This window comes from Fukomys damarensis, unplaced genomic scaffold (genome assembly GCF_012274545.1).
Source record: "Fukomys damarensis isolate Sample0158 unplaced genomic scaffold, DMR_v1.0_HiC HiC_scaffold_31, whole genome shotgun sequence".
NCBI lineage: Eukaryota > Metazoa > Chordata > Mammalia > Rodentia > Bathyergidae > Fukomys > Fukomys damarensis.
In genome coordinates, this window is record NW_022900943.1 from 26,881,017 (window position 1) to 26,895,901 (window position 14,885).

The following is a 14,885-nucleotide window of genomic DNA, read 5'->3' on the forward strand; positions in this document are numbered from 1 at the left end:
GGCAAGTGATATCAGAGAGGCTAAAGGAGAAAAAGCCCAGAAGGAAATGCATAGAGAGAGCCTGGCCATAGTGATCTCATCACTCTTGAAGCAAATGGAGGAGTTTCATCTAAGAGTTTCATTCATCTGTGGCTGCAGAGAGGTCACAGATAAAGCTGAAATTTTGAATCAGTCTGAGTGATCACCCCCAACCCAGTCTCGCGAGAACAGGGACTTGGTGAGATTGACGTAAGTCTTTAGAGATATAGGGATATAGACACAAAGCAGTAGCCGAAGATGGCAAAAGAAGGTTATTTTTATTAAATTAATCAAACACTTGTCAAGTCCCAGTTGTGCATAAGCGCTGTGTGAGAGGCACTGGAGGACACAAAATGACTAAAATATAGTGGGGTTTTTTGTGTGCCCTGAATAAGTGCTGCCCCGAATTCTTTTGATTCTGCCTGTGCACTTCTTAGACAAAATGTTAAGAGACTCTGGTATTGCGCTTATAAGCAGAAGGACAAAAATCAGTGACCGAGAGCATGTTGGAAATGTGAGGGAGAGAGTGGAGAATTGAAGAAGCAATGAAACAAAGGGAAAAAAGATAAGGTGGCTGTGCAGGCAGGCAAGGGTCAGCCTTGGAAAGAAAAGGAGCCTCCTCCTACAGTGGGTATAAAGGAAGAGGGGAGACTGGGACCTTTTAGAGCTGTTGAAGTCGAATGTCAGGAAATCTCTACTATGAATGCCGTGTGCAAAACAAATTGGGATGTAGTTTCTGCCTTTGAAAAGGATCTGATCGAATGGAAAAATGAAGTAGTTTCTGCTTCATTTTTATCCCGTGAGAGAATAAATGCAAAAAAAACCCACTTAAATCATTGAAAGTATTGGTTTTGGCTGAGCGGTTGTTTTTTCAATGTCTGATGAAACATTTTTTAAAATGTATCATACTGTATGAATGTTTCAGTGTCTGCAGTTAGCTAGATTTAGAGTTTGTGTCAGATGCAGACTCAAAGATTTTGGACTTAAGGAGGGGAGGTCAGAGAGACATACATATAGGCTCTCAAATTTCTGCCAGTTGAATGGAAAGGTAGAAAATGCATGTGAAATATTGGGAGAATTTAGAGAAAAAAGAGATTTAGAACAATTTCCTGCCAATAAATCAAACAAGGTTTTAGAGCAGATTTGCCAGGCACTTGCCTACATTTCATGTTTGGTGTTGTTCTTCTTATTTTCTACACCTTGAGGAAATATAATTGCGTGCTCATGCTTTTTGGCCATAGCTAAATAATAGTATGTAAAGAAGCACGAAGATGATTTTAGCCAAAGGAAGAACTATCTAATTTTAAGACAACCCAGTTAGGCAAAGCTTTGTCAGGGCTTTGAGTGTGTGTGGGGGGAAGGCTCTGTGGGTGGTGGAATATTGTAAGTACTGCTCCCGTTTTCAATTCAATGTATGCTAACTCATTTTAAGTGTCTGTAATTCATTTTATTGAGTACATTTTAAGTGCATGTAGCCAGAAAATGGGTGCGGATAAATAGGAGAAAAGAGCTAATTAATACTGTATTTTGATACAGGAAGACATTTAGAAGAAGAAAAGATAAACGTAAATGAGAGAAAAAGTTCACTTTTTTCTTTGATGTATTTTAAAAAGGCATTTCAAAGTCTTTCTTACTGGAATAATTTTAAGAGCTATTTTGTGAAATCTTGCTTAGAAAACTAGAGAAGGGACTCTGATTCTCTTAGGTTAGGCCCAATGCGATTTATTTAAAGGCAGTAATTAATACTGAAGCACTACAAATGTTACTCTGAGAATTACCCAGCATTTTTTTTTCCGGCGGACTGTTGTTAGCAGGGCTTGCAGCTGAAGGGATTCCTGTTGAGGGATATATTTAACTTCTAATTCTCCCTTCTCCTCCTCTTCCCCCTTTCCACTCTGAAGAGGCAACCGAGGCCTGCCCACAACAACTCTGCAGCAGCGCTTGAGGCAGACTTGGCTGAGGTCAAGCACTCCCATCCCGGCCTCTCGAGGGGTTTCTCTGTGTTGCCAATGTGCTGGTAAAAATGACTTTAAACTCTTGTCAGTGCAGTTACTGGTGCATGCATCACAGTGCCACTCAAATAAACCTGTCACAACACCGAGCCGGCCGCTGGAGAAGAGTAGAAGGGCAGGCCTCTAGCTTTTCATTCGAGCATCACTAAACGTGCACAGAGTGCCCAATTATTTCAGCGTTATTGAGCAAGCCTACAGGAGGACCCAAGCCTTGCTACATTAGATTTTCTTTAGTAATTTACTCAAGTACCGCTGAGGACACTTAAAGGGCTTAAAACGGTGGCTGCAACCAGTTTCCTTTTCTGGGTTGTTAATTCAGGTTTTCTCTTTCAAATTAACTCGGGCTGCATGCTGTGCAGTGGTTCTGGGAGAACTGTTTGACACTAGTTTTCTCAATTTTCAGCTTTTTTTGTTCAACATAACTGCTTTAACAGTTATTCATGTATATGTTTTGATTAGAAATATATGATAGCTAGGCTTCTTTTTTTTTTTTTGAAGAACAGAATATAGGGGCTTTTTAAAAGAAATCTGATTTCCAGCTCTTCAAAGTAATTTCATTTTTTAAAAATTAAGTTATTTACCCTAGATGCTCAAAAATCTCCAAATTGAAACAAGAAAGGTAGCAATTATTGACTATGCATCTCTCCCTGACTTTTTCAAAAACCACATTAGGGGTAAATATTTCCTTTGTGGGTGCTAGAGTTTTCATCTTCCATTTGCCCCTCCTTTTTGGTGGGGGTGAGGGGTGAATATAGGGAACATATTCAATATCTGGGTCTGCTTTTTCACAGCAGCAACAACTCCAGGCTCAGCATTTGTCACATGGACATGGTCTGCCAGTGCCTCTAACGCCGCACCCTTCAGGGCTCCAGCCGCCTGCCATCCCACCCATCGGTAGCAGTGCTGGGCTTCTCGCCCTCTCCAGTGCCCTAGGAGGTCAGTCCCATCTCCCAATTAAAGATGAGAAGAAGCACCACGACAATGATCACCAAAGAGGTGAGCCATGCTTTTGCAAGGTTGGGCTGGGGCTACCTGCTGCTGAGGGTGGGTTCTAGATGCCATGGTTGATTCTGAGTTAAATTTGACTAGTGACCAAATTCTGCTAGAAGGTACATTCATGACTGGATGCAGTCCTTTGCCGAATGACACTTCTGTGGTTGGCAAGAATAATCCTATTCCCCAGAGGCAGAAGTCTGTTTCCTGATTGTTGTCATTCAGGCCTTGCGACATACTACAACTCTGTTGCCCAAGTGTTAATCAGTAATAAAGTCCTGTGATTGAAATAGTATGTTCCATTAATTACTAATTGTAACCAGACTTACTTTGGGGAAAGACTTACTGATGAAGGCTCACTGGATATTTGACCAGATCAGCTATTACAAATCCTACAAAACTTCATAGTGCTGTAAATATCTCACAAATAAGAAAACACTTCTGTTAGTCTAGATAATTGAGAAAGAGAAATGACACATTAATGAAGTCAATTAGCTTAACTGCCTTTCTCACTTAGTCTGTTTAGAAACATTAAATATATCTTAATTTCTCACAATAAGAATAACACAATTATTTACGCCATTAATTGATTTAAAGGCCACTTGCACTTCCTGTAGATTAGCTTCCTTCTTTGCTAAGGAAGATGATGATACACAGAAATATTGATGTGACTACAGTTTGTGTGCTCATTACAAATAATTCTAATGTAAAAAAGCAAGCGCAAAATTCTCTCCCAGCATTCCTTTGTGGGAATTTACTTAGTACATGGGTGGGTCATTGGTTTACAGGATGTGGTTGATAATTAGAAGCTCTTATCTACTCCTCTTTCAGTATCATTACCATGTATTATAATCTTGGCTAAATTATTTTTGTCACATAAACTAAATATACCATCTCTTATGTTTAGAAATCTTGTAATATTTGCCTTCCAGTTATCTTAATGCTATGGTACAGAGTTGACTCATGAATGTAAATACTTTTATAAGTGGAAAAAATCAATAAGATACATAAATAAGGTCCAGTTTTGGTCCTTCTGAAATTGTGTCAAAGGTAGATTGGGGCTTTGTGAAATCTGGTAGAGTTGTATTAATAATTAACTTCACAGCACAGTTGACATCTGTGCAATTTATTATTTAGGAGAGATCAAGTTGGATAAATGCATGATTTTTGTGTAAACTAACTGGTACTTTTCTTTTTTCCTTCTTCCCACCACTTTATCTGCTTGTATTGCTGCTGTTTTGGCTATAGACAGAGACTCCATCAAGGTAGGACTCAAAATGCACAGATAAATGCCTTCTTAAAGGGGCTCTAAGTGCTCGCTTCGGCAGCACATATATTAAAGGGGCTCTAAATGATTGAAGCAAATCAAATAATAATAGAGCTTTTGAAGTTTGGAGAATAATATGGTGAGCTTTCACCAAAGAATATTTAACTGACTTTCCAGCATTTGGTTGATATTTTTTTGAAAATGTGGTCTAATTTCTCTATCAAAATCAGATTGGTAGAACAAAGTTGAATTATAAGATCAGGCTTGCATTGCTCATTATATTATGTCTTCTTGTGTGAAAAAAAGTAACTCCTCTTCACTTAGGCTTTTGCAATAAGACGATGAGAGAAGTAAATAAATTGATTTAAGGAAATGCATATCAGCTTCATTTTTTGAAAAACAATTCCACTCTACAAAATGCTTCATCAGAATATTTGTTTGCATGAACATATAATTCATTAGAATATGGGCTTGTCATGTGTGAGGCCCTGGGTTCAATCCCCAGCACCTCAAAATAAGTTTTTCAAAACTACCATTTGTTTAAGAACATTGCTATTTACCAGAGAGCCTTTTCTTTTTCTTTTTAACATCTTGGTTTCCACTGTGGTAGTTAATTGTCTGTGTTTGCATCTTTCTTACCTGCCTTCCGTATTTCTTTATAGAAAAGTTGTGGGGAAACAGCAAAGGTATTTAGGGCATAATGGTTTGTATATACTTATGTAACATCAAAGCCGGATATGCTAAAGATACTTCTTGAATTTCTTTACTAAGCAAACACAAAGAACAGTCTGCAATCACAGGAAGTGAGCAAAGTGTGAAAGTTGAAAGTTGCTTTGATCACTTTTGAGCCAGGTACAATGCAAATATGCCATTGTATTATGCATGATTATGTTACATATGCTACTGAATGACTTATTGATTACAAAGGAAAGGCAATTCTCAAGTGCTGGCCAAAGTACAGATTCTGTCAGCCCTCTTTTTGAATTTTACAACAACAATTTGAATGTTGTGGACCATAGTTAAACCTCTTCCAGGTTTTAATGAAACTGTGTATAAGAAGACTAAAATGTTTCCCTGTAACAGTGTTGGCTATTATTATGAATGTTTCTTTACCCTTGTTCTTTAACAGAAAACAAACATTTTTTTTAAGGTTTTTTTTTTTTTCTCTCCCATAAATAATGGAAAATACAAATTGAGTGGATCTATTTTATCCTTCAAAAATCTTTGTTAGTTTGAAAGGACATTTGCAATTCCATGTAAATGTCAGCATTTAGAATTGAAACTGTAGGTATTACATTATTTAATGATGCACTTACAGTTTTGCATTCTGTTGCATAACATGTATATCAGTACCTAGATTAAAACAAAACAAAACACTCTTAAGTGTTCCATATATGTGTACTTTGCAAATAGTAACTAAAGCAATGACCAGGATTAACTGATAACAGCCCTAGGAAAAGCCTGTCTCGTTATTCTGAGGCCATAATATAAACATTACCTGGTTTCTTGTGATAAAATACCTTTAGGCAGGCCAGTGAACTAAACAAAAGCCTCCTCTCATGGCCCACTCCTAGCAGTCTGAAAATATTTATACTCCGGTGCACACTTTTATGTCAATTACATTATATATTCCCTCATGCAAGAGTCGGGTGTATTCTGAAATCGTCTGTAATCATTCATAGTGAGTCTGGAAGTGCTAGAAGCCAGGGGAAAAACAAAAAGAGATTAGAAGTAGATGGTTTTGCCTTGATTTATTACAGAATAATGACCAGGGTAGGGGGGCACATTCTCAAACTTGAAGTTGCTTTTTATCAGGTCTGGGGTTGTGCTGTAGTTTTATAAGGTGAAATAGTTTGCTGATTTTCTTCAGTGTATTCTGTGATGCTCAGAAAAGCAGTCAGTTGCTTGTTCCATTGATCGTCCTTATCCTCTTATAAGTGATTCCTAGTTAAGAGGGGCTTTTATGATTGTCGGCTGTGTAACTCAAGCTGATTTTTATCAGCCAGAGTGTGCCAGTTGCCTGCAGCTGGAATTGGGCTTGTATGAAGTAATTTATTCATGCAGGATAATGCTCCTTAACATTTAACAGGTAATGAACGTGACATAAATTTCCTTCTTGCTTTTAATTTTTCCCTTTCCTCTTCTAATGTGCAAACAGGCAGCTCTGGTACTCTAAATAATAAGTAATTTTTGGCCATCTGTCAAAGGGAAATTTCAATACAAATTTAAATTAATGGTGCCTGAAATTTTTTATAGCTCCTCTAAAAGCCTCTAGTGTGCAGAAAATTCTGAATCTGCTGGTAGTAATTAGTGTTGCATGTAATGAGGACGTGGGCAGTGTTATACAGCCCCATTGTAACATTTTGATATGGTAGCAAAATTTTGATTTATATAAGGCTGTGGATGAGTTTAATTGTGAGAGACACTTTAAAAATGTTTTCTTGACTTTACAGATTATTAAACAGGGCAGATTTCAGAATAGCTTATAAAATATAAATTTAATTTTACTGTAAAAATTCAAGTAATTAAGGTGCTTTACCTTTAGGTGCCAAGTGGAATGAAAGAAATCACTCGTTAAATTGTTGGGCCTTTTCCCTCCTTTTCTTTTCTCTTCTTGGAAGTTCTGTGGCCACTAAATCACACGCTATTGGCTTTATTGATCTTGTTTTCTGCAGCTCCAGAGCCAAGTTTATTCTTAAGCCTGTTATTTGCAGACTTCTATCTGAAGTTTTTCAACAAGGGTGGAGAATGTAAATATGGACCTAAAGGAGAAAGCACCATAGGAGTCCAAGAATCAATTTCCTGGGTGATGAGAAACTGGAACAGTGTATGTAGCAAGGCTATTGAAGTAAGGGCCACAACCTCTGCAACCTTGCTTTTTTTTTTTTTTTTTGGTACCGGGGATTGAACCCGGGTCCTTGCGCTTGCAAGGCAGGCCCCCGAACCGCTGAGCTAAATCCCCGGCTTTTCTTCTTTCTTTCTTTTTTTTTTTTTTTTGGTACCGGGGATTGAACCCGGGTCCTTGCGCTTGCAAGGCAGGCCCCCGAACCGCTGAGCTAAATCCCCGGCTTTTCTTCTTTCTTTCTTTTTTTTTTTTTTTTGGTACCGGGGATTGAACCCGGGTCCTTGCGCTTGCAAGGCAGGCCCCCGAACCGCTGAGCTAAATCCCCGGCTTTTCTTCTTTCTTTCTTTTTTTTTTTTTTTTGGTACCGGGGATTGAACCCGGGTCCTTGCGCTTGCAAGGCAGACCACTGAACTGCTGAGCTAAATCCCCGGCCAACCTTGCTCATTTGTCACTGACTGTCCAGTAACTCTACATGCCCAATGTTGAGTCTTAACATTTGAGGCCTGAAAATAGACATTCAGACCATGATGTAGTTTTATCCTTAATGATAGGGTTGAAAGACCAAATTTAGCTCTCGAGCGAGCCCACAAACTAGGTTCCTCTTCTAAGCGGAGCTTTCTCTTGGACCTGATAGCCCTCTGCCTGACCTTCCTACTGATAGGGGCAGATATATATATGATTGGCTCTAAAATGTCCTCCATAGTTGACGTTCCCACACTGTCAAGTGCCTTCCATGTGCCACAGGTACCAGTTCATGAAAGAGAGTCAGGCTTTGAGTCATCAGGCTGTCAGGTCACTCTCCACACTGCATCCCAGAGGGGCTGAAATGAGGGTAATGGTTCAATGTGGAGAAAGGCCAAACTGCCTAAAACTTGGTAGGAAGTTGAGAAATTAGAGTCTTGTCACCCTACCCTAATCTCCAGTGCTTTCGTGGCTCTAATATAGATACCAAACTCAAGACCCATCTTACCTTCAAATGGCAGAATTAATTGTCCTCAAAACTAATTAGCTCCATGACCTCTCCCAAGTTACTGTTATTGTGCATTTTTTTATTATGTCCATTTTATATCAACATAGTCTTCTAATGTTTCATCTTAAGGCAATAACCTCTGATTTGACTTGTGCTTTGCCAAATTGACCTCCAAAACCTCTATACCAATTTAAAATGCCAAATGTCATGTTGGAGTATGTTGCCAGACGACATGCCAATATTGAACTTCATAGTTTTTGTAATTTTTGCTAGTGTAATGAGTCTTCATGGTGCAGTGTTTTTAAAAAAATATTTTCAAGCCAAATACTTTTTCTGTGCGTTTATATTATGTGTATTTTATCCCATGTGAATTTCTTTTTTTGTTTAAAGGTTTTCATACTGGTTTGTTTTTACTTGTGTTTAAGCCAGTCCCTGCTTATTCTACTCTGTATTTTGGCTTTTGTTCTGGGTGGACAACTCAAGCATCACATGTTGTAATTCTGTTTTCTCTCCAGTTATTCTCTGTTAACAATAAAGATTTATCAGTGGAAAATTAGAAGAAGGTTATTTTTGTGTGCAAATTGAAGTGTTTGCTTCAGACCAAGAACACCTCATTAGTTGGGTGTTACAGGTGAAAGTCGGTTGTTTTCCTAAATTAGAATTATTACTTCTATTTGCTCCTTCACTTTGCACAATGAAACAATGGTCAAGGTGCTATGCCAAGGTCTTGTGTAACCTGTGTGACTTGCCACTCACCCTGTACCTGCTTTCCCTGCCTCAAACGAATGCCTGTGTAGAAGGAAGGTGCTTTTAACACGTTTAATCCTTCGAAATGATCTATGTGAGCCAGCAGCAGAGAAGAAGCCTCTTTAAGGAGAAAGGGGGCCAGGAGGAAAGACGTGGTCATTTCAGCTTTGGGGAAGAGCCAGGAGTCCCACCATGCCACATCAGGAAAATAAGGTGGTTGAGAACATTCTGTAGTTTTTTTCCATCAGGTGACACTCAGCAGCAGCATTCCTCACATTTTCAGTCCTGTCCTATAAAGTCACAAATGAAGACTCCCGAATTGCTTCAGAAAGTAGCAAGAACAAAAAGAGTTTTTAATGCAAGGGGGGACATTTTGAAAAAGATTAATGGCAATGTGTCTTTTACTGTAATATATTTAAAAGAACTTACACTGTATTTTTGATCGCACCTCATTTTTAAAGCAAATCCCCAATAAGTATGCACTTTGCCTTCAAATACTTCATTGTATAAAACACATTTCTCTAACTAATGGTCATATATTTTAGATTACCGTAATACCTTTAATCTTAGTAAAAATAATTCTTTGATATATTCTTATATCTGGCCTGTAATTCAGCTTTGATTATTTCAAATAATTAACATGGGCTAGGTGTGTAGCTCACAGGTACACTGCTTCCCTAGCATGCTAAAAGCCCAGGGTTTAATCTTCAGCACAGGGGAAAAATGATCTGCTTAAAATGAGATCCAAATAAAGTCTGTTCCATTTTGTTGTGATAATTCTTCGCTCTCTATTAATCTGAGTCCCACTTTTTAGAATATTTATGATACTGTCTAATTCAATAATTCCCTTCTCAAATTAATCCTTGCTTTTCCTCTTACACCTTTCTCCAAAGAAGATTAAGATCCTTGGCTTCAAGGAGCTAGAAATCTAGTGAGAGAGAATTCCTATTGGGGTATGGGGAATCAAGGATACTACCATAAGGAAATAGAGGAATTTAATACATTCTTAAAGTCCTGTTTAAAAATATACTTTAAAAAGCCCATCTTAAGCAATACTGTATTTGGGCAGTGTTTTAAAATTTCAAAGACATTATTATGAGTATGTTAAGCATAAAGGACACAGACAAGACTCTGGTGATGAGCATGTGTCCTAGATAGTTTACCTTTTGATGATTGGTAAAATTTGTTTATCACCAACTCATACATACAAACCTAGACTTCATTCTTTTATCCCATTCTTTCAAAACAAGAAAAAGAACCCTCCTGTGTGATTCAAATATTCTTTGCTTTGACGCCCTGCAGAAGTACACTGGAAGTCTCCATGAGATATTCAGCAGAGGCTGACCTGTGTTCTTCAACCTTTGTGGATCTCAGGGCTGAGTTGTAGGCATCCTTGCAAAAAGTTGAGGTGTTTTCTTATGTTTCATTTGATCCTATCCTAGAGATGAATTTGGAAATGAAAATTTTAATACCATAGGGTATATTATTTCATCAGTAAAATTGGCGATATATCAGCCAAATAAACACAGTGGTCATTACATTTTATGTTAGAGGCTGAGTGGTATCGGGATAGTTTTTCTTTTTTCCCGTGATGGAGATTGAACCCAGAGCCCTACACATTCTAGACTAGTGCTGTATCACTAAGCTACATCTTCAGCCTTAGTTTAGTGTTTTAAAGTGTGCTTTGCAAAGATTTAATGTAACTTATTCCGCAATACATCGGTAACTTGAAATTAACATACTGTGGTAATTTGAAATTACATATTTTAACCTTGTGATTTTTGGGTTTTTTTTTTTTTTTTTTTTTTTTTTTTTTTTTTTAGTTCTTTGATAGCAGCTGTTTGTTTCTATCATGTGTTTTACTATTTGGAGTTACGTTGTCAAAGAACGATCAGGAACTTTTGTTATGTTGGTTTATGATGCAGAAATTTGTTCGGTATTGATCCCTGCCTCTAGGCCTATAAGGTGTGTGAAATGTAACAGGTGCCCTAATTCCAGAAAATGTATCGTAATTGTTTGTTTGTGGAGCAGATGCATAAATGTCTTCAGGGCACAGCTGGTCCTCAGGTGGTAAGCATGAATGGATTAATGATGTGGCTGGGGAGATGTACTGATTTTCAGCTCCCTCCTCCACTGATTGCTGAAGCAGAACAAATACTACTAATTAACGGGCAGGCTGATCGGCAGGTCTGCTTTCCACAGCCCATTTTGGTTTAACTCTTTTCCCCCCTTAAACTAGAACTCTTTTAGACATTTTCATCCTGATATTTGTCGCTTTTGATCTTCTTAATTAGATTGCATTTTATATCTGGTAAATGAATACCATTAAGTTTGTGTTTAACATTTTGAAAGTTTTTAGAGGCCCAGGCTTTAACTGGGACTTCAATTTCAAAACATTTGTTTTTCAAAGTGTGATTCCTCCATAAAAATATTTCCAAGAATCATTCATCTTTTTTTTAATATATTCTTATAAGAATACGAAAAGTGTCACACTTTTCCTTTTTACTTTCTTGGATTTCTGCAACACTTAATGTCTTACGACTTTTCTCATTGCTGAGACAAAATACCCAAAAGCCAAAGTAAAAGGAGGAAAGGTTTATTTAAAGGCTCACAGTTTGTAGAGGTCTCGGTCCACAGCCATAAGGCTCCCAGGCAGGGTGGCATGGGAGAAGGTATCACAGAGAAGAAACAGTTCATGGTAAGCAGAAGGCAGCAAAGCAACAGGAAGTAGCAACCAGCAATAGCAGCCCTCTTTCCGTCCCTTACATTCTCTCTAGACTGCCTTCCTTTAGGGTATCACATCTCTTCATTTATCGCAAATCTCAATCCAGCCACCTCTAAAAATCCCCACCTGTGACCTCAAGATGCTTTAGGGGAGCACGTAGATATAAGCCATAACACTTCCCTTCTATCCAAACTATGTATTTTGTTCTTTGATGACATTAATAACACATCTTCTGGGTTCAAAAACTTTATGCGCTTGGGGGCCACCTCTAATGGGGAGTCATACCTAATTACTACCATGACAGCTGGATAGAATTTCTCTTTAGGCCTCCTGAAGGAAGGGCTCATAGAGAGGAAGTTTGCTGAGGGCTGAGTAGTACTTTTTGAAAGAGCTTTTGATTCCTTTAAATATATTCGCTGTTAAGGGAAAATAATAAAATGGTTTCAAAACTAATGCTGCTTACACAAACCAAAACATGAAATGTTAGAATTGAATATTTAGTTGTTTTTCTTCGAATCTAAATACTAAGTGATATGTCCCATTGCTTTATCAGATTGTTGATTACATGAAATAAATCCAGTTATTCACATTTGTAATAAAATAACACTGCTTGAAGACCCATTTTAGGCTTCATTTGGAGATAGTTGTCACCGGCGGTTAAGTAGTACCATGCTTCTACCCCTGCATTCATTTTTGCTCCTCGTTTTGCTTCACTGGAGAGCAGAACAACTTGCACACAGTGTGCTCAACTGCTGTCCACCTTTCTCCCCTTGCAGTTCGATATTTCACCCCCACTGCAGCCACGAATACAAAAAGCTTACACTTTTCTCCCCCTCCCCTTTCTTCCCTCGTATGGCAGCAGTAAGGTGGAAGTTAAAATGTCCTACATATTCTGATTGTAAGTGAACTTTCTAAAATACGGTGGTGGGGTGAATGTGAGGAATTTATTTTTCATGGAAATAGACTCCTTGTTTAATTGTATCACATTCTAAAGGATTCTTGAATTTCTTTAAAATGGGTGCTCTTTGAGTTCCTGGCTGTTCAGACTGGAGGGAAAGGAGAGAGGGTTGAGGGAGGGGAAATAAGTTAGTGGCACCACCCAAGGAGAGAAGTCCATAGGCAACATATGAACACCTCATTCTTTATTTATTCCCTTATGATCATTTTAATCTGGAAAATTTTGAGAATTCTATTTAGCTTTTCCAAAACTTGTTTTTTTGAGAGACATTTGGCCTTTTGAACAACAAAATAAAATTGGAGATGCTAATGTTTTGAGCCAACTAAAGGAGGAAAAATAAAAATGTCTCCATGGTAACAAAGCTGCTTTCTAGATGGTTTCCTAAGATATGCCTGAACTAGAAGCAGATGTCTGATTTGAGAATCTTGCCTCCTTCAATGTAAACAAATAACTTCTGGGCAGGTGTTGGAAATAATATGGAAATCCTATTAAGGGGCCTCGGGTTCCTGTCACTCAGAAAGCCTGTGCCACAAAAGGGCTGGTTGTTGCATAAAGGAGCAGAGTAAATTCTCATTAGGCTTGAGCTTTTCCCAGGAAATGATTGTCTCGGGTGTGTTCTTTCTCCTGTGAATCTGAATGTAAGCTGTTGCTTCTATTGATCTATTCACTGGCTTTATTTTTCTCCTCTTCACTCCAGATCTTCCCTAGTTGCTGCCAGCTTATAGTCTCCCCCTCACCCCTCCTTCCCTTTAGATTAACACTTGATCTGTGCTACTGCCTTGAGACTTGTGACATTTGTGATTTTAACCTCTCAACCTGGGTGGGGATGGAGGCAGGGGGGTTGGGGGTGTTAGTTTTGCTCCCTGGGCCTTTTTACAAAGAGTCAGACCGATTGGATGATTGGACCTGGTGCAGAGGGGCTTTGTGTAGCTGCACAGTGAGACCATCTTATGTACACTTACTTGAAGTTATATTTTTATGAATTAAGCAGAAACCGGAAGAAGAGGCAGCTTTGTAGCAACTTTTAAAAACATTAGTTGTCTGGTAAGCCTCTGAAGGCTGCGCTATTCAATATGGTAGCTATTAGCTACAGGAGGCTTTTTAAAGATAAATTAGTTAACATGAAATAAAAATTTGAAATCTAGCCTTTCAGTTGCACTAGCTACATATCAAGTGACACGGGTCACACAGTGAACCTCTTAGTGTCAGGAGAAGTACAGCGCCTTCCCACCGCTGGAAGTTCTCTGGTTTGGGACTATGAGACTTGGGCCTGATGAGGCCTGCTGGTTCTGCTGTTCGGTCCTTTTAAAACAGACTCCTTGGTAGCCAAAACGAGATTCCTCTTGATGTTTAAAATAAGGAGCATATGTGTGTCTCAGTTTTGTGGTTTCAGTACTGCCCAGGGGTGGTTGGTATGGTCGGTTGCACTAATATAGTGATCTCTAAATGGTTTTGAGTCTTTTTTTTTCCCCCTTGTCATGGGACTAGTTGAGCGGTTTAACATAAGTTTCCCCAAAATGGACCCCTAGGAGACACATTTTAATGTTTCCAGATAGAAAGTGTTGGCCTTATAGTGGGGTTGGGGGACGGGCGGAAGGCTCTATATAATGGTGCTCTTTATAATACTCAGAAGGTTAAACGTGGATAAACACAAAACAAGGCTTCAGAAAAGCCACACTATTATTATGCAGCATTTCTCGGACTATAGTCCCTGAGACGCACTTCATAAAGCCAGTAAAGCGCACACTGGTGGTCTCCTGTTGCCCTAGCAACGGACTGTGGGGCACAGTGTATGTGAAATGCATGAACATCTGTGCATTAATCTTGCTTAGTTTGTTCTTTTCTTGGCACTGATTGGGCCACTCAGGCTTGTGCCTGTGACACTGTGTGGACGGGTGATCTGGAGCAGTCCCCAGGGTCTCACCCTAAAGTGGGTGGTGGAATGGAAAGTGAAGGCAGATTTATCGTCGGTGTGCATTCAGCAGTGGAGGGACTTAGCCTGACAGCACTTGTGGTGGGATATTATTAGCTTACTTTCTCATGCATGGGGAAATGAATGAAAATATTTCTAGTAAATCTGGACATGATTGGGCTGCCCTAAAAAAAAATAATGTGCAGCAAAAATTGAAATAATCACTTGTGTTTATGCCACAGTCATTAGGACTTGAAAGAGCTCTGAGTTTTTCCGCATCCATGGCCCACCTTCCTCCCTCATAACCAAACCATATGGGATGTCAGTGGTCTGAGACACCTGAATTGAACGCTAAAGCTAGAGTTTTGATAACAAAATTTGGTAGTAACTTAGACTGACCTCATTTAGGGGATTTTTTTTTTTTTTTTTTTTTTTTTT

The 14,885-nt window shown here is 38.7% G+C and overlaps 1 protein-coding gene across 4 annotated transcripts in view; it reads left to right on the forward strand.

Annotated features, from left to right (window-relative positions):
* Tle4 (TLE family member 4, transcriptional corepressor) overlaps positions 1-14,885 on the forward strand; it is a 137,952-nt gene that overhangs the window by 68,226 nt on the left and 54,841 nt on the right. For 2 of the 4 annotated variants that reach the window (XM_019210208.2, XM_019210210.2), the window contains 2 exons: positions 2,822-3,026; positions 4,272-4,288. In XM_019210208.2, the coding sequence (XP_019065753.1) occupies positions 2,822-3,026; positions 4,272-4,288 (222 nt within the window). The remainder of the gene's footprint in view (positions 1-2,821; positions 3,027-4,271; positions 4,289-14,885) is intronic. The other 2 variants (XM_019210209.2, XM_019210211.2) reach the window with 1 other exon arrangement.